This window comes from Oryzias latipes, chromosome 11, assembly GCF_053564925.1.
Source record: "Oryzias latipes strain Hd-rR chromosome 11, Olatipes_Hd-rR_3.1".
Taxonomy (NCBI): domain Eukaryota; kingdom Metazoa; phylum Chordata; class Actinopteri; order Beloniformes; family Adrianichthyidae; genus Oryzias; species Oryzias latipes.
Window position 1 is genome coordinate 20,216,527 of NC_136247.1, and position 18,601 is coordinate 20,235,127.

Here is an 18,601-nt window from a genome sequence, read left to right on the forward strand (position 1 = left end):
TGTTGTTGTTGTTTTTGTTATCATTGTTGTTGTTTTTGTTATCGTTGTTGTTGTTGTCCACCTTTCATTGTATTCCTTCAGGGGTCAAGTGGTAGTGGCATCTTCATTTAAAACTATTGGAATAATGTAGTAATGCACTGTATGTATTTTTTATGTATTTCTTACATATAGGAAATAAAATAAATAAAGATGTAAAGTAAAGACTAATGGGAATACTAAAATAACCAAATAAATTTTTTTTTTATTGTTAATATTAACAACAGTAGCTGCATTTTTCATCAGTGTTATTAGTGTGTATTGGTGCATGAGTTTCCATTTGAAATCTTTGGATATGTTTCTTTTTGTCTATGTAAGATTATGGAAAAACACTTCTTCTCACCTATATGTCTTCCAACCATTAAAATTATGGAAGATTTGGCCAACAACACTGCAGAAGCTGAATCTTAAAAAAAAAAAAAAACTTGTTTGCAGAATGATTGTCCTATTTTCTGAAAATAATCCTTTCAATCACCTTCAAAACTATCAAGTTTTTCAATTGCAAAATAACCTTGGTTTAAGAAAACATTTCTAGGCCACTAGAATTTTTTTCTTGAAAAAAAAATTGTTGAGAAGACAATTTTTCTAACCTCATTGGCAGATTAAAACATGTAAGTGTCACGGTTTTAGTTTCTTAACTTTTTTTTTCTGGTTGTCTTTTGTTTCATCGTGTTTTGAGTTCAATTCCTGTTTTATTTTTCAGAGTTTCCTGTGTTGTGTCGTGTTTTTGAGTTTTACCTTTGGTCCCCATCTGCCCTCATTGTTTCCACCTGTGTCTCGTCGTCCTGTATGTATTTAAGTCCTGTCCTTCCGCTGCTCCATAGTATTAGGTCTCCTCAGTTCTTGTGTAATTGGAATTAAAGACCCTTGGTTACCTGGAATTCCTGCTTCCTCCTCTCTGCGCCTGGTTACTTCCTCAACCCCCATTCTGTAACAGTAAGAAGTTATTACTTCTAGCTGGGGTCAGTCTTTGCACTGAAATACATGAATGCATTTAAAAGTCTTCATTAGTTATACATAAATGCATGTTTTTGAGTTCCTGTGAGTATTTGGGACAAAGAGAGGTCTTGGTTGTTTTTTAAGGAATCACCAAGGTTAAGCTCATGACAGATAACAATGTGACTATGAAATGCAGTGAGTTTCACTGACCCCCCCCCCCCCCCCCCAATTTTCCTTTTCCAGACTGACTCAGTGGAAATAATTAAATTTGCCTTGTTAATTATGTTTTGTTTTGTCTCCATTGGCACACATTTAAAAGACAAAAATAGGTAATTAAAACAGTACATAGGAAAACAAGTGAAACTTGTACACAGCACAGGATGCCAATCAAATTTACTTTATGCTCAAATAGAAATATGGAAAATATAATAAACATAAGAGAGAGAGCAGTTTAGAGGCACTAAGTCTATGCATGCTGTCCATTTTTATGAGCTCTTTAACAGGGCTAGGATGTCTACGGTATTAGGATTATAATCCTTAACATTGGGCCATAACTTGATTTTTCTTAAACAGTGTTCTTGTCTTTACATTAACAATGTCTGATGTTTGAATGTTCTCTCATTGTTTTGCAGCTTCACTTCAGCTCAGACTTCTAAAGGCTGTGTCACACAGTGACTACATACATTTTGTGCACGTTGCACAGATGAAAATTGGTTCTACATCAATATACGTGGGAAAAGTGAGAAAAGTTATGGTTCTTAACGTGAAATGTTTGCAGATGTATTCTCATTACCCACGTTAAAACCACAGAAGTACGAATGAACCACGCAAAGAACATGTAAATTAATGTAGATCATGAACTGTGTGGTTATTTCTTTTTATATGCAGTTCATTAGTGATTTGTGCATCAATTACGTTATTTGAATGTTATATGTGGGCGTTTGCGTGACATAAAAGTCATTCTTTTGTGATAGATGTGTGATAAGTCCATTAGACATACATGGACAAATGTTCAATGGTTGTGGAAAGCCACAAATTTGCAAATGCATCTAGAAGAAATCACAAACAATTGCATATGATTTATGTAATAATTGTGTATAAACTATGTAAAATACGTGTAAACTGCATCATTCTTATTGACCACAAATTTTGAACGGCTCATAGACGAATTCACGTTAAAACCCTCGATGGACATCTCCACACAACGAATGACGAATGCAGGAAACACTGAATTACATAAAGCATGCATGTATCACAAAAGACTCCAGGTACTGCGTTATCCCGTTCTAAATCTGTAATGTTTTAAAAAATATAGGATAGCTTTCTGCTGGAATTAACAGCAGGGATTTCATCTGCCATAAAATCAAGCAGCCTTTTGTCCTTGTAGCCATTCATAGGTGTCAAACCCTCTTCAAAGGTTCACTCCTAAAGCTCTGCCTTTGGCTCCTCCCACTCCTCCGCTTCCACATACAGAAACTGTATTTTGTTTCATTTCACTGTATGTCTGAAAACTACTTAAAGAAGATGTAATGGCGTCTTTTAGGTGAGCTCCACTTCTATGTGAAAAGAACAGTCCATGGCAGCTCAACAGTTGTGGAGTTCCAGTTCACTAATTAGGACCAGCTTTGCATAGGAGGTCCACAGATAACTATGATGTCTAGTTTCAGATAAGATTTTTTATTTTATTTTAAAAAAAAAAGATGGCTAAGAGTTAACTCTTTGAACGATAGGGCAGAAAATAAATATTTGGTAAATACCAGACATTAACCTCAATACTTAATCATGTGACCCTGGTTGACAATTGTAGGTCTTCACCAGGTTTGCACGGTATCTGCTATTTTGGTCTGTTCTTTCATGCAGATATTCTCAAGAGCTGTGATGTTTTGGGGCTGTCACTGGGTTTAACTACCTTCACAGATTCTCTATTTGATTGAGGCTCACAGACTAATAATGCCATTCCAGAACCTTGAAACGCTTGTACGTAGACTTCTTTGCATGGTGATGTGTTTGGGATCATTGCAATGCTGAAAGATTCAGGACAGAGGTCTAGACCAGTGCTTCTCAAATAGTGGGGCGGGCGTGATGCGATGCCAGTAGTAGTGGTTTTAGGCACAGGTAATACGGGCAAATGCCCGGGAATAAATTTTACGGGGATCGGTAGTGACAGCGACTCAGTGGTTGGAAAAAAATCCGGTCCACTATAGACCTTTTACACAAAAACCGGAAACACGTAATCAAAGTGTAAACCAAGTTCTGGTTTGTGCTTTGTTGGCCGGAGAAATGGCAGCTAGAGTATTTTCGAAGAGCCTGTGTTGTGTTCCGAAGTTCACCAGTGCCAATGTGGGGAAGAGTGTGGAGATGCATTCGTCCACTAAAGGAAACAAATTGGACAAGGGATATAAATCAGTCCATGAAGGGTTTATCTACAATTACCAAGGTAAGCTTTAGCTAGCTTTAACCATAGCCTCATCATCACCGGTTATAACTCTGTTTACGTTAACTGCAAATCCTGGTGTTAAGAATTTGTAATATAAGGTATAACACATCGCAGTAAATATGTTATATGTTTAAGTGAGAATGCATGAGATTAACATAACAACCAAAAATTTGGTGAAGCTGTAGGTAAATATGAAATGTTATTGACATTGTCTTGTGTGTAAAGTTGTGTATTTCTATGTGAGATAACACGTAATATTTTGTTGTTGCATCCGGTTATAGTATCAAATATACTCCAGGGACAGGTGGTAGTGAGAGGTAGATGCTTCAGGTCAATGAGAGCGAGGAGCCTCACAAACTGGAGGTTTGTCTATAGACAGAATGCCGGTTGGCAAAAGTTGCCCGTTCTAGCGTGTTCATTCTTCTTGCTGCGGTTGCGGCACTTTCTTCGCTTACTATTAGTATTTTTCTGAAAGTAGGGTGACCAGACGTCCTCTTTTTTCTGGACATGTCCTTTTTTTGATACCTATATAATAAAATATCATTGAAAATAAATGTAATGTAATCATATTTGCTTTATGTACGCAGCTCTGCACACCAATTACTCTCGATGAAATATCTCACAAACTCACTTCACTCCTCTTTTTTACAAACTCAAATCTGGTCACCCTACTGAAAGTTATAGTTTCATGTCATTATGAACATTGATGTAGCAACAAAAGTATGACTTAATTGTAACCTATTTAATTTATTGTATCTAGATATCACTGGATGCAGAAAGTGATAACCTATAAGCTTTCCCCTGCAGTTGTGCGGCTGGTAAAGGATTCTGCAATCACACAGTTGCCATCCTGTTCCAGACCGCACATTATTCACAGCTGGGTCTGCAGGCTGTTCCACCCGCCCTGGCCTGCACAAATGGCTTGCAAAGATGGCACAGACCAAGAGCACAGGTGGGTTTGTGATAAAATTGTCATTATGATTTAAGAACCGATGTGTATCCATAAAAACTGTAAATGATTTTAAAAAACCCCAGTAGTGACTACAGACTGTTATTGCTTTTTGCCCTTAACTTGTAAGGGAATCCATCCTGAACCGTTTAGTGAGCTGGTGGTGCAAAAGCCCAAAACAGTTGGCAGGGACGGTCTGAGGTCCACACTGTACAAGGCATATACAGGTGATTAATTTAACTTTTTGTTGCTTTGTGAGAGCAAGTTGATTTTTTTTTAATGTTATGACTAACCAAATTATGGTTACAGCAGATATAATGAATTAAATTTAAATGCAGTGATGCACTTATGTCTAACTTTTCTTTTGTGTGACCAATAATCTTGTGTTTCTCGCTACAATTTTTCTTTTTCCTAGGGGGGGCCTTGCAAGTATAGAGGAAGACCAAAAAGGTGGTTCATGGATGCAGTGAACACAGATGTAAAGGTAGCTGGTGTTGGAGTAGAAGATGCAGAAGACAGGATTCGATGGAGGAAGCTAATTCGCTGTGGCGACCTTAGAAGGGTAAAGTCTAAAGGAAAAAGAGTTATGCTGAAAGAAGCTGCCATGTTTCATTCTCAATATTCTCACTGATGGAGGGATGTTTTTTACTAAAACCTCACCATCCACAGGCCCATTCATCCTTTCCTTGATACGGATATGTTGTCTTGTCCCCTTTGCAGAAAAGCAGCCCCAAAGCGTGATATAACTCGGTACTCTTGTCCCTAAACACAGTGAGTGGAGTTTATACCAAAGAGTTCCAGTTTGGTCTCATCTGACCACATGACATCCTCCCAATCCTCTTCTGAATCATCCAGATGATCTCTGGAGAGCTTCAAACTGTCCTGGCCATGTTCTGGGTTAAGCCACGTTGTTGTAGATTTAAATTCATGACAAAGTTGTAGTGTGTTACTAATACTGCCCTTTCTTACTGTGGTCCCAGCTCTCTTCAGGTCATTGACCAGTTCCCCTGTTTCCTTGCAGTTCTCAAGATCGTTTGAACTCCATCCGGCGAGATCTTGTATGGAGCTCCAGGTGGAGTTAGATAGTCAGTGATATTGTATTTATTCCATGTTCTAATAATTGCTTCAACAGGAAAGCATTTCTCACCAAAAACTTTGAATATTGTGGATTGGATCATCCCAGTCTTGTGCACAAGACTGTCTACAATCTTGTCCCTGGTGTCCTTTGACAGCTCTATGGTCTCGGTCATAGAGGGGTTGGTGGAAAGGTTGCAGTCTGACTGTTTAAGGATGTCGACGTGTAGCAAGAGGATAGAAGAGCTTTTTAAAGAAGCAGTAAGATGTCTGTGAGGCCAGAATTCTTGTTTGTTTGTTTGGGCTAATTATTTGCTTTTTCACCATTAAACAAATAAGCTTTTTTTTTAAATCAGACAATGGGATTTCCTGGATTGTTATTTATATTCTGTTTCTTACAGTTGAAGTGTATCTAACGCTACCGGGCTTGGCAACGAGTGTTCAAGTGACCATTCCAATGAAAAGTCTGTGAAAACGTGAGATCAGTAAATACGCGCTTTGGGCTTCCGCATTTAAAAACTCTTGTGTTGTAATGGATGTTTTTCAAGACCGTTTTTGTACTCTACGTACAAATTTGGTTATGACATATAGGTAGCATCCCTTTTATTTCATGGACGTTTAAACCATTTGAAAATTGATCATGGAGGAGAAACTAATTATTGTGGTTTGTCCCTGGATGGAATTATGACACAAAGTCTTTCATAGGTTGGAATAGAGCTGTGAAAGAAAAAGCCTGGAGTGTGGGATTTTCATTTCTTCGACATCGACTTCGACTACCTTAGTGTGTTCAAGAAAGCACGTCCAGCTTAGTAGCCTCTGAAGGGATGGACGGAGGTCTATTCTGTGACTTCCCTGAGTTCGAATCCAGGCCGAGTCCTTAAAAATGGGACCCAGTGCCTCCCTGCTTGACACTCAGCATAAAGGGGTTGGATTGGGAGGTTACGCCACCACACCACCTCAAATGGTTACCGAGTTCAGCTGCACCTGCAGCTCATCGCTCCCCCAGGGGACTGGTAAAATGTGGAGAAGAAATTTACACATGCCCAATGTGTATGCAGCACAAGATGAACTTTCCAGACCTCTATCATCTCTCTAGGTTGGACAACTTGCAGAAACAGGTGACTGACAAATATGTTTTGTGCCACTGTGCAGCCTGTCTGAGCCAAACTGTCATCTATGTAAAGCAGTTTAACACCCATACATTCTATGTGGATAGCTCTTCAGAAGACCTGGCATGATTTCAACTTGCGTGACTCTACAAACTTCAGTGTTATGTATTGCTGGTGCTGCAACAATGATGGATTCTTCAAAAGGGTTCCATTTGGGAGACGCGAATCACCAAACTGGAAAGACCAGAACAGATTAATTTTCAATCACAGCAGTTTTGCAAACAACAAATAAAAACAACTTGACACTCACAAAAGAAAAAAACGGATCAGACTAAAATGAGAAAACCAAAGTATCTTTATTATTGTCAACATGCAGAATACAGAAAAAGAGAAACTGTTTTCAGCTCACAGGTTAGAGTCTACCACACACACTTTTCTACCCTCCCAAGGCTCTTCACAATATAAGAAGGTTATTAAGAAATTATTACAATAATTCAGTTTTTAATTTCCATTTAGCAAAAATCACAAACAAAATTGTAGAAAAGAACCCCAAACATCAAAGATGACTCCAGACGCTCACAAATGACAGAGATACTTTATTTTGTAACTAGCAAGCAGCTACTCGAGATTGGATATTTGAGGAAACTGAATTATTCATGCATTTATGCAGGAAACTAACTGAAATCTCTCTACCCTCACTAATAACATTTGCAATGCTAACATTTTCATTTAGGCGTGCTAACATTTAAACTTTCTCTCACATGGATCCTTGGTTTATTTACCTGCTAGTTTACTCAATAAGGTAAGATTGTCATTTCTTTTGTCAAGCTATGGTCAGAGTCAGCATGCTGGTTCAGAAGACTGACAATTTTTCTAGAAATGCCTTGTAAATGTACGTTAAATAGCAATAATTTCCCCGGTGACGTCTTTGTGGCCATACATGCAATAATCGCCAACGGAGAAGATCAAACTATCACCATAACAAGCTATTTCTCTGAGCTAAACTACTTTATGCTGTACTGTTGGGTGTGCTTTTGTATATCTGCTTGTGCTTCAGTGCATGTAAATGTTTTATACAGTACCTAAATATAATTAAATAGTATTTAAATAGTGTCAATGGCAAATGTATGTGGAATTGTGTGTAAATATGCACATAGTCCAATGTCAGGGGCTAAAGGTTCTTGTGGACTCATAGTCTGTCATACATTTGGGTTTAATTCCTTTCGCGTTGTAGTAATCCACCACTTGGTTTGGGACTTCTGCCAGAACACTCTTAGCCAAGGCAGCTGGGGAGGCCTGAAAAAGCACAAGACAGAGAGAAGAGGCGTTAATACAAAAACACAAGAGCTCCCACATTTAAGGTCGACCTTCACTGAGCAACGTAAACCCCCATGAGTATATGGACTGGCCAAGCCCAACCAGCAGCTTCCAAAATGTATTATAGTTATCTCCGGTGTCATTACTGAGTTTGTTTAAAATATTTTTGCCAAAGAAATGTGCCACATCTTTACTATTTATGTTAGAAAGTATAACCCTTGTGCTATCCTATGGGGTCAAGATGACCATTGACGTGTTCTCCCTACCATGACAAAGGTGGATAAAGGTGGAGAGGATTTCATGTAATCCATGGAAACCAGTGAAGATCACAAATCATTGAAGAAAAAAGTTCAGTGCACTGTCTAGTGGGGTCTAGATCAGTGTTTTTCAACCAGTGTGCCACGGCACACTATGGTCAAGTGTGCCGTGAGAAATTACCCTCATTAACTGATCTAAAAACATTTTCCATCTCCAGGAGATCAGCTCTTTGTTCATCCAGACATGCCCTAATAAAACACTGAGAAATTAGGAATATGAAAGATTGTAAAATACTTTTTTCTTTGTATTTATTTGATTCTATTATAGAAATTTTGATAAGAATGACGCTACCGCAATTTAGCTGCAGCTAAAGCTGTTTTGGGAAAAGTCCTGCCCCTTTAACTGTCTCCACCAATCATTCTTGGAGGTTCAATCACACGTCATCGTCACGACCAATCAGAAGTTGTTAAAGTCTTCACTTCCTCTCTCAGTTCCAACAAAAATACCAGCTAAAGCTCGTCTTTAGCGGTGCAGCTTTCCACAGAATCGGTGTCAGAGGATGGAACAAGTGAACAAAATAATGAAGCTCGGAGACGCGAGTCTGTCTGGAGTTTGCGGCAGTTTTCACACTACATCTCCCATGATGCATTGGGTTAAAGTGACAGCGTCTCAGCGCACAATGAGTCCCTGTTAAACGTCTTGAAACCACAACGAACAGGCATCAAACAGTTTTTAAATCTTCTAACTTAACTATTATGACATCTTTTATAAAAAACAGCTGCAGATTCCAGCTTTTTCTGCCACAATCATCACAAAAATGCACATGAGATTGCAGAGGGGCTGTAGATCAATAGACTATGAGTTTCTCCTCTTTTTTTTTTTTTTTGGATGCTGGTGTGCAGCGGGATTTTTGTCAAGGTTAAAGATTCAAGATTCAAAGGGTTTATTATCATATGCACAGTAAGAAACGGGTTTCCCTGCACAATGAAATTCTTTATTTGCTGTCTGCTCCGAATGCCAAAAAGTATAGAGGAAACTGAAACAATTCACACACAACATACACACAAAAACACAAGAGTCCCGTGGCTCAAAAAAGGTTGAAAAACACTGGTCTAGATGACCCAACTCCCAATGTTAAAGTGCCTAGGATAGCACAAGGGATAAAGGAGCGGCTCCCCGTAGTAAAATTGTAGATTTTATATTTGTAGCAGCTTTTTCTGCAATACATGATTTTATATTGGTAAATAATCTTGTTATGCAGTTGCAGGATTAATCTTTTGATATTGCTTTTGGAAAAGTAATTTCTCCAACTTGAGTGGGTAGACAAAGAATAATGGTCTCCAAAAACTGGAACAAAAATGTTGCAAGCACAACTCAGTTGGATTACTGTCACCTTACAAATTTGTCTCTAGAATGGATATTGCATAGTGATATCATTTTTGAACTGCCATAATCTTCTGCCTAATTTTATATATTCGTATGCATTGCATATTTGACCTTGAACAAGATGAATAGAACAAATAAAAATGGTTGATGGATGAGTGTGATGCTGTGGGGGAACTGTCACCTCAAGGTTGAGGAAGTGAAGCCTTCCCTAGTATGTTGTCTCCATCGCTTTGTGGGGTTTTTAAGATTCCAAACCGACGCATTCGGCATTAGATGCAGAACTCCCCATAGCTGGGAGATGTTCCTGCACAACCTGGCCACTTGTGTTTAACAGTCCATCTTTATTACTTTTTGAGCTGGACTGCAAAACTCATCCTTTTTTTTTGTTTTTGTTAAATACATGTTAAAGACCCACTCCAATAATCTATTGATCTATTTTCAAAGTGTCTATTCTCCGGTGGTCTTCTAATCATATTTATGTTGTGTTTAGCCAAAATCTGTTTTCTAGGACATAGTTTCTGCAGAGCGGCAGGAGTTCATTAGAACTTCTCCTCTGAGCTGTGGGGGGGGGGGGGGGGGGGGGTCTGTTGGTGTGAAGCAACCCAGACCCCCCTTCCCCTCCCAGTTCCTGAGAACTTGGAGTAGGGAGCTTGTGGCTCACCCAACATATTTTCTACACCACAAATAAGCTCTTTTTCAAACAGCATTTTTGTGTCTACATTTTGTGACCAAAAACACCATTTTCTTCGGAGTGGATCTTCAATGTTTTATGCAAAGCACTTTGATTTGTCTCTGTGTACACTAAATGTGCAATACAAATTTAATTCAATTTTAGTTCAATAGCCCAATATCACAACACAGTTTTCTCAACAGGCTTTACACTGGTAATTGTGCAAAAACATAAAACCAGTCATAAAAGACCACAGCTGATTGCTCAACTAAATAAACATTGCTTCTTCACCTTGCAGATGATAAATTAATTAGTACTGCAAACAAGGCTAGATCTGTAATAACTTGCAGAGGAATTTCAAAATTAAATTAAATTAATGGTCAAAGTCAGAGTCTGTCGTTCGCCTCACATAAATTCTCTTAGACAATGGATCATCAAAGCGCTTCCACCGCAACCTCTTCAACTGCCCCCCCCCACCTCCTCTTATTTCTCTCACTCTCATCTACCTGTTCCCCCACTCTTTCTGTCATCCAGCAGCTCCGTCCTGCTAATCCCTTCTGAAAAGGAACGACAGAGCAGAAAATCACCTCTCCACCTCTGTCACAAACTCCCTGGCTCCCTTTTGTCTTTAGCTCTGGTTCTCAGCTGAATCCCCCCCATCAGCCCCCCACCACCACCACCACTACTACCAGCTTTCTCTCCTCTTTCCTAAACTTTACTCTCCCTCAACCCTTTCACATTATTTATCACTTCTCTCTGTCCAATTTTCCAGCTTCACATGTTCAACTCGTACTCTTTAGGATGCTGTTTTAATGAGATATAATTTCCAGACCAGTCACAGATCAAACTCACCATAACGGATCCGGGCAAACACATCTGGTCAGAGCCAGGCAAGGCTAATGCAGCCAGAGAAGAAGAACACACACTTGCAGATCCACACCGCAACCAGAGAGGAGAACGCTAATGCTTCATGACGAGCACAGCAAACATATTATGCTCACCCACCCACAAACACACACATCCAAAATCAATGTCATTTCTGAGAGGACAGGCTTACTCGTTTAAACTCACAAAGACAGATATGAATAAATCAAATGTTGAAAAAGAAGTCAAAGTTTGACCTTTTGGCTTTAGTCGAATCGTTTTACTTATTTTCTTATGATATGTCTGGTTTCATGAAACAGTTCTCCTGAAAGCTGTCAAAGTTGCAAGCTCCAGCTGTGAATTTCCAACGTCCATGTTTTCTCAGTGCTGGTTTTTCAATCAGGTAGAAAAAAACAGGTTTTTCACTTAAACTTTGTGTTGTTTTATTGTATTTTTTGACTGTACGTGTGACCTGGTAACCCTAACCCTCCCACCAGCAATCCAAACAGGAGCCCTCTGGCTCCAAGAGGCCAAAATACTATAGACTTCTATTGAGAAATAAACAGTGATTACTCAGTCATTCTATTTGTCGGAATCACCATTCCTGCTTATTTAAAAAGAAATTTTTTCCTTTATTTCAAGTTATTCAAGTTATAAACTGGCCAATCCTATTTGTAAAACTGCCAAATTAATTTAAAAAATAGCTGTGATGATAATATAAGTAATATAATTGTAAAACATTGTCAAACTGTCATAATCATCTAAAACATCTGTACTTTTGGCTCTTAGAGACAGAAAAATAAATACCTCGGCCTCTTTTCCTCACCGTACTTATGCAACACTGATAATAACGTTTTCCCTTTTGACATTTACATTAAGGGAACAAAATGTACCACCTTCCACCTTAGGCATCTTTTACTCATTTTAAACACATTAGTTGCGTCAGTGTTTGCATTTGTTTACTGACCTGGTGGGCATGTGCATGATTTTAATAAGGCTTAGGATCATATAAAAAAGCTCAAAGCAACATCTACTGTTGATCCCAGCCAGCACTCACATGTTTGAAGTCCTTGAAAGGGACAAACTGGACGATGTCTCTAAGGACAGGCTCGCCCTTGGGTGAACGCAGGATTCCATCGTCTCCATCAAGGATCTGCATGTCTGTGAAGTCTGCGTTGCCCACGCCGACAATGATGACAGACATGGGCAGATGAGAGGCATGGACTATGGCCTCCCGCGTGTCAGCCATGTCGGTGATGACTCCATCTGTCAGGATCAGCAAGATGAAGTATTCCTGGTTGTCAGGTTAAAAGGGAAGAAATGAGGAAAAGATGGCCAATGACAATTATCTTATAGCAGTAGCTTCTGATTTAAAGTCCCCACTCCAATCATAATTTGATCTATTTTCAGGGAGTATTCAGACAACCGTTTGGTCCTGACCCAGTCTGCTTCTATTTGGATGGATCGAGTCCTGAACCTTGTGTTTGGTCTGTAGTCAGACTGCCATCATGGGGACTTTCCTGTTCCGGACTAAACCTTGTAAACAAAACAATGTGACTAAAGATCTCTTCTCTCATTGGTCAGTAATTACGAGGGCGAGGCAAAGCAACTAGAAGCAGAAATTATGAAAGTCCTGCTTTTAGTTCATTCAGACTTTATATTTTGTTCACAAATTTTGAACGTCTGTGTCAACGTCAGGCTCAAAACTTTAGAAGCTTCTTTGGTCCGGTGGAGGCATCATGCTGCAGGGCAGTTACTGACAAAAAGACAGCCAAGAAGTTACTGATGAGTGTTTGACACATAGATTGTCAGGAAAACAGTGAGAAAAGCAATGTCTATCACATTAAAAGTTGTTTTAATGAGTCTGCATTCATCCAACCACATTGCAATGAGTTGCTGTGTCTCATTGCTGTTGTGTCATTGTTTTGAGAGAATTCTGTTCAGGAACAACAGGGTAACTTTTAGGATGACGTCACAGCAGCGCCTGTTGGGCGCGTGCCATATGGCGAGACACAAAAAGGATGCAAAAAGCGTTTTCAGCTGTGTAAAAATAAACGTTCTAACAAGTAAACAGTTGGACATTTTTCTTCTTATTGATAAAACGACAATCACTGCTTTACATTTATCCACGACTTATCTGTTGCTTCCTTCCTACTCTGTTTACGTCGGCTACGGTGGCCGCTTTGGTCCAGTTGTTCCGCTCTGAGAACGGATTGTATTCAGACTGAGGAATCTCAGACCGAACCGAAGCTGGATGATTGGAAACAAACTATGACCACCTCCGAAGATGTTTCAGAGAGCAGTTCCTGGTCCCAGACTGGGGTCTGCTTGGGTCTAATTATGATTACACCCAAAATTAAAAACCCTGTGTCGTTTCCTAGGACATAGTTTCTGCTGAGCTGGTGTAGTTCATTAGAAATTGATGGGTGGGACTGTTGGCGTGGTGTGAGCCTGCCAACACTTCCCATCATCTCTTTGTTTACAATCTTTTCTGCTAGCTTACACCTCACACCTCACAATCCCAAGTTAACAATAGCGGTGCAACAAAAATGGTGAGCAATACAGTAAACCCTTGTTTTTCGCGGGGGTTACGTTCCAGAAAGAGCCCGTGATAGTCAAAAACCGTGAAGTAGAAACCTCTATTTTTTTACAATTATGATACAATTAAATCCTCTATTATTCATTGAAAAGAAAGAACAAATCATTTTATAGGCTCAAACATTTGTTTCACAAATCAAAGTACTTTAGAAACGTTTTTTAACAAATAACTTCTGTTCTGTACTGTCAAATAATAATTTTTATTATCAATGTGAACAGAAGGCTTCAAATCGCGGAGATTCGCCCACCGCGACCCGAGTAATTGGATTAAACGGGAGAAAATATAAAATGATGATTATGAAAAAATACAAAGTACAGTCGGACAAATAGTGACTCGGGTGTATTTAACTGCTCTAAATTCAGACTGAGCCGCTGCATCCTGACTCCGCTCTGCAGATTTTTCTTCTTTTAAAGCCCGCGGTGCAGCTGCAGGTGTGTTTGTTCGGGAGAAGAACATAGTGATCGGCAGTTGGTGTTGCTCTTTTTTCTTCTTCGCAAAACATCCTTATACACCGACATGCCAACATCAAGAGAATTTGCAAGTACATAATGTAAATTTGGCAAGCTGTTTTATGTACGTGTACATATTAAACTGCAACGTTATTGACGCACAGGTAGAGAAGAAGCAGAGTGGCTTTTTAGCCAATCAGAATGCAGAACACAATGCACGCTGCAAATCCGTGAAGTAGCGAAACCGTGAAAAGTAAACCGTGTTATAGCGAGGGATCACTGTAATGGAGCTATCTATGGCTTTAAGCCAGATGTCTAAGCAGAGAGTTGGTGGCCTACTGATTGTAGTTTGTATGCAACAACTACAAGCTTTTTCAAACTGCTCCTGATACACAATGATCTGAATAAAGAAAAAACTCAGAAATTTAGTTTTAAGCTTAATTTTCTTCATATGTAAATATTATATAAACAGAAAAACATGATTTTCATTGGAGTGGGTCTTTAAATCAAGCTTGATCTAATCCACAGGAGCTGGAGAGGAGCAGGCATAAAGACAGCAGTGTCTTAAATGTGGGTTAAAATGTCTCAAGTTTAGGACTTGTTTCTTTCAATGTTATTGTTTTTTGCTCATCTTTTCCTTCCTGCGACATCTCACCTTTTGTTTTGCGACATTGTTTCTTGTCTTTTTTTACGTCTGTCTGCCAGAACAAACACCAAAAGTCACGACAACAGTAAAGAAGAGTGTTTTTCTTCCATTTTCTCACTCACCATGGCCTCTTTGGTGTGCATCTCCTCAGAGGCGGAGGAGGCCACTTTCTGGATGATTGGGGCAATGTTAGTCGGCCCGTACAGTTGGATCTTAGGGAGACAATTTTGGTAGGCCTCCACCACACCTTGGATCCCTGCAACCCACACCACCGCAGGGTCTTTACTTGCTTATTTATCTCTGTCGGCCCACATTGCAGCACTGACCTCACAATGTCAAAGTTCTTGTGCTTCCAGAGAAACTTGCTACAATAAATCAGACACTCTACATGTAATTTTACTCCAAGGTGACTGGGCATTTTTAAAATGCATTGCCTCATGCCACACACAAACACAATCCAACGCACATGCACCTTCACGGCAGGCAGTGAAGCTATGTTGGGAGGAGAGCACAGAAGCCTATTTCACACGTGGAGATTAGTGTTGTTTCTCTCTGTGTTGTGCAGCCTCAAATACATCCTGCAGCATTGTGACAATCTCCCCGCTGCATTTAGTGTATGTTTAAGTAGGCCTGCGTGTGCTTTTGTGTGTGTGAGAGGAGGAAAGAGGGGGTTTAGGAAAGGTGGAACAGTAGAAATATGAGGCTGAAGGTCAGGTATAGATGAGACGCACGCACTACAGAGCTGTCTGGTTCTATCTCGTGTCAGTCTTAGGCACTCACCTGCACATTCAGGATTGTCCTCATCGAAGTTCACAGCAAAGTCATGCGAAACCTTAAAGCAAGGCAGAAAACATCATCAGTAGCCACGACATACAGAAAAACATGTCAATCCCAGTTTTAAAAGGTGACAGATTTTGCTTTCATGTTGTTCTAATACAACTGACTCCAAAGGATGCCTGAAACTTTAATCCCAAGCAACTAGAACCCCCCCCCCCCCCCCCCCCCCCCCCCCCGCTCCAGCAAAGACACCCTCAAATGTCCTACCTTGAAGTCAGGTGGAATCAGAGCTCCAAAACCAAATGCAGGGAACATTTTATCACTGAAGAAATGAAGAGAGACATGACTAATTGGAAAACAAGGCAGCAAAGGAAAGAAAAATGATGGACACAAGCCTGACATCTGAATAACTTTATTTCACATATTACGCATACATACTAAATCATCTCTAGGAGACACGATTTGATCCTCAAGGAGAAAAACCGTGCATGCATCTCTGTTCTTTTAGATTGTATGTCAGCATGAGGTGAATGATGATTGATGGAGTGCTCTCTACCTGTCATAGTCTTGGCAGATCTCTCCAACAGCCACTAGAGCTTTGAGGTACTCATTGGGCTGGTAGGGATGGATGTAGTGGAGGGAGCAGCTGTTCCTCGGATCCCCGTTGGATGCTGTAAAGTCTATTGCCACCTAAAATGCGAAAAGAAATTGAAACCGTTTCAGCAAAGTGGGAACGATGAGACAACGGTAATCTGATGCAAATGTATAGTAATTTTAATTTTAGTGTCATATTTACTGTAAACTGAATCTGACAGCCTCCCATGATGTAATCCAAAAAAGAATACATCTTAATGATCTGTCAAGAAAAGGGCATTGGAAGTCAGTTTGGGTTGTCTATGAATCATTGTCTCAGACAATGATAAGAACTTGCTGGTATTTTACTAGAAGTGCAATAACAAAATGAACACATAGTGACACATGGAGGGATACCATCATGGCCTTAAATATGCCATCTGTGTAGCTAGTCCTCAGGGGGAAAGGACCCTCATCATCACGTATCATTTTTTATATGACAAAGGAAAGATAAAAATAAAAAATATCTGTGTATCGTGGGGGGAAACACAATCAAAGACACATCCAATGTGAAATATAGAATTGTTTCTGTTCTTATTTTAGGGCTCTTTTGAAATGTTGGGCTCTATTTAAACGGTTGATGGAAGATCAAAATACCACTTTAAGGTTGTTTATAGTGAGGAATGAACATAATAATACACTTAAAAGCTAAAAAACTGATTTTTCATGTTAAAGGCATGCATATATAGATGAATAGATGTCAATCACCAGTAAATGCGTGTGTGAAAATGTAAAGACACCAACATGTCTTTTGGACAGTTAAGAGGCAGATCTAATAATGCTACCAAAGAGAAAGGATGTGAATGCTTGGGTGGCCTGTGTGTAACATCACCTTGCAGTGGTTGAGAATGACAGTCCCAGAGTTTCTGTAATTCTTTTTCTTCATTTGATATTTAGGGTTGATGCATTCCCATTGGATCTGGATTATAAAACCAAACGCACACCTTTAAACAGCAGCATTAACCTGGAAATTTTTTTTGGCCCACTCCTTCGAAAGGCACGTAAAAACTCACGGCTTGTTTTTTTTAATTACCTGCTTGCCCTCCTGCTCTGCCTTCATCGTCTCTTTATAAGTGGTCTGAAACTCTCCAATAAAGTCATGTTTTCCATTGGAGTCCCAGTCCCAAACTGTACACTGTTGCAGACACAGACAAATGCACTCAGTTAGATAGCATAGATACAACATGGTCACCCCAACACACACACACTTTTACTCGCAAACAAGGAGAGAAATGCCATGGTGAATGATTGATAGAGTGGTGTTGGTGGGGGGGCAATGGAGCAGTGAAATATTAATCTGAAGACGCTGAGAGGGACACAGTTTAAGAGACAGCTTTATGAGCGTGTGTCAGCGTTTAGCCGTAATCCTTGGTTTATCTCTAAGGTGCTACTTGTGATGATAAATGACTTAATTCAAATTGGGGTCAGCAGGCCAAACTTTAATGGCCTGTGAAAAAACAACCAATTACCTCAAAGGAGCGACACGTGGACATGAACATTCCTGAAAAGTGAACAGTAATGCTCAGAAAAGTCTTGCCTGTTCTATACTTTAAACCAATCCAATGGCACCTGACTAAAATAAAGGACCAGCAACAATCTCCTCATTTCCTGTCTCCGACTTGTGCTCCACCCGATGCACCCTGCCCTTTATGTCCCTGTCATTTGTGCTTTTAATAGTGATTCCTGAGCATGAGGAAGCAGGTGCTTACTTTGGAAGCCTTGCCTCCACTTCAAGTTGCTGAGAGGTGTGCTAGAGACTAATGAAAAAATGAAGAAGCTCTGTTCCATTCACTGAATACTAACTGACAGAGAGTGAGAGACCAAGGGAGGGGAGGAAAAGGGGGAGAGGTGGAGATATGAGCAAGGAGAAGTACAATAGGAAAAAAGCTGCTATACTCTGCAGAGGAAGGTTATGCATTTATTCATTGGTCAGTAAAGACCCAGGTAAAAGAAAGTTCCAGCCTGCAGAAAAATCCCTGCCCTTTCATTTCTCACCACAGCCTTGCTGGCTAGCATAGGTTGTAGTTCTGCAAACGATAGTCCGTAGAGTCGTGAGTGTGCGATTGGGAGAGTGCAAGCCCTTTCTCCCGCTGTTAGGAGCCATACAGAGTTAAGAAGCCTCTGAATATTTAATGAACAAGTTCATGTTTATTCATGAGAGGGATAACTGTTCACAGCTGATTTGAAGCCTAGCATACACACACACCAAACACGCATGCAGGTAGATCCAATCTGGCCAGTGAAGGTGACAGTTAAAGATCTTTAGACAACATATCAGGAGACAACACCTACATGGTTTCAAAAGAAAAACCAAGGAACTAATTATGAGTGTTTTTTTTTATCGATTTGTAGAAATTATTTTCATTAATGCGTGTAGGTGCTAACGAAATTAAAAAGGTTCAGATCCTTATCTTTGAAAATAACTTTTACTTAAAGAGGAACATGAGTTGAAATGCAT

General features: G+C 39.8%; 1 protein-coding gene and 1 long non-coding RNA gene across 5 annotated transcripts in view; one reads left to right on the forward strand and one right to left on the reverse strand.

Moving 5' to 3' along the window:
- The first annotated feature begins 4,232 nt into the window (after positions 1–4,232).
- On the forward strand, positions 4,233–4,909 carry LOC144995330 (uncharacterized). The gene is made up of 3 exons (XR_013658895.1): positions 4,233–4,364; positions 4,492–4,588; positions 4,777–4,909. It is a non-coding gene; the product is annotated as an uncharacterized LOC144995330 (long non-coding RNA).
- A 1,972-nt stretch (positions 4,910–6,881) lies between these two features.
- cpne4b (copine IVb) overlaps positions 6,882–18,601 on the reverse strand; it is a 31,740-nt gene continuing 20,020 nt past the window's right edge. Inside the window, exons 8-17 of one of the 4 annotated variants that reach the window (XM_023960051.2) lie at positions 17,177–17,278; positions 16,976–17,062; positions 16,307–16,366; positions 16,067–16,200; positions 15,778–15,832; positions 15,514–15,565; positions 14,856–14,989; positions 14,743–14,785; positions 12,097–12,305; positions 6,882–7,840 (exon numbers count right to left, since the gene is read on the reverse strand). In XM_023960051.2, the coding sequence (XP_023815819.1) occupies positions 7,709–7,840; positions 12,097–12,305; positions 14,743–14,785; positions 14,856–14,989; positions 15,514–15,565; positions 15,778–15,832; positions 16,067–16,200; positions 16,307–16,366; positions 16,976–17,062; positions 17,177–17,278 (1,008 nt within the window). In that variant the 3' untranslated portion in view covers positions 6,882–7,708. Of the gene's footprint in view, positions 7,841–12,096; positions 12,334–14,742; positions 14,786–14,855; positions 14,990–15,513; positions 15,566–15,777; positions 15,833–16,066; positions 16,201–16,306; positions 16,367–16,975; positions 17,063–17,176; positions 17,279–18,601 lie in introns of all 4 variants that reach the window. The other 3 variants (XR_013658894.1, XM_023960053.2, XM_078954968.1) reach the window with 3 other exon arrangements.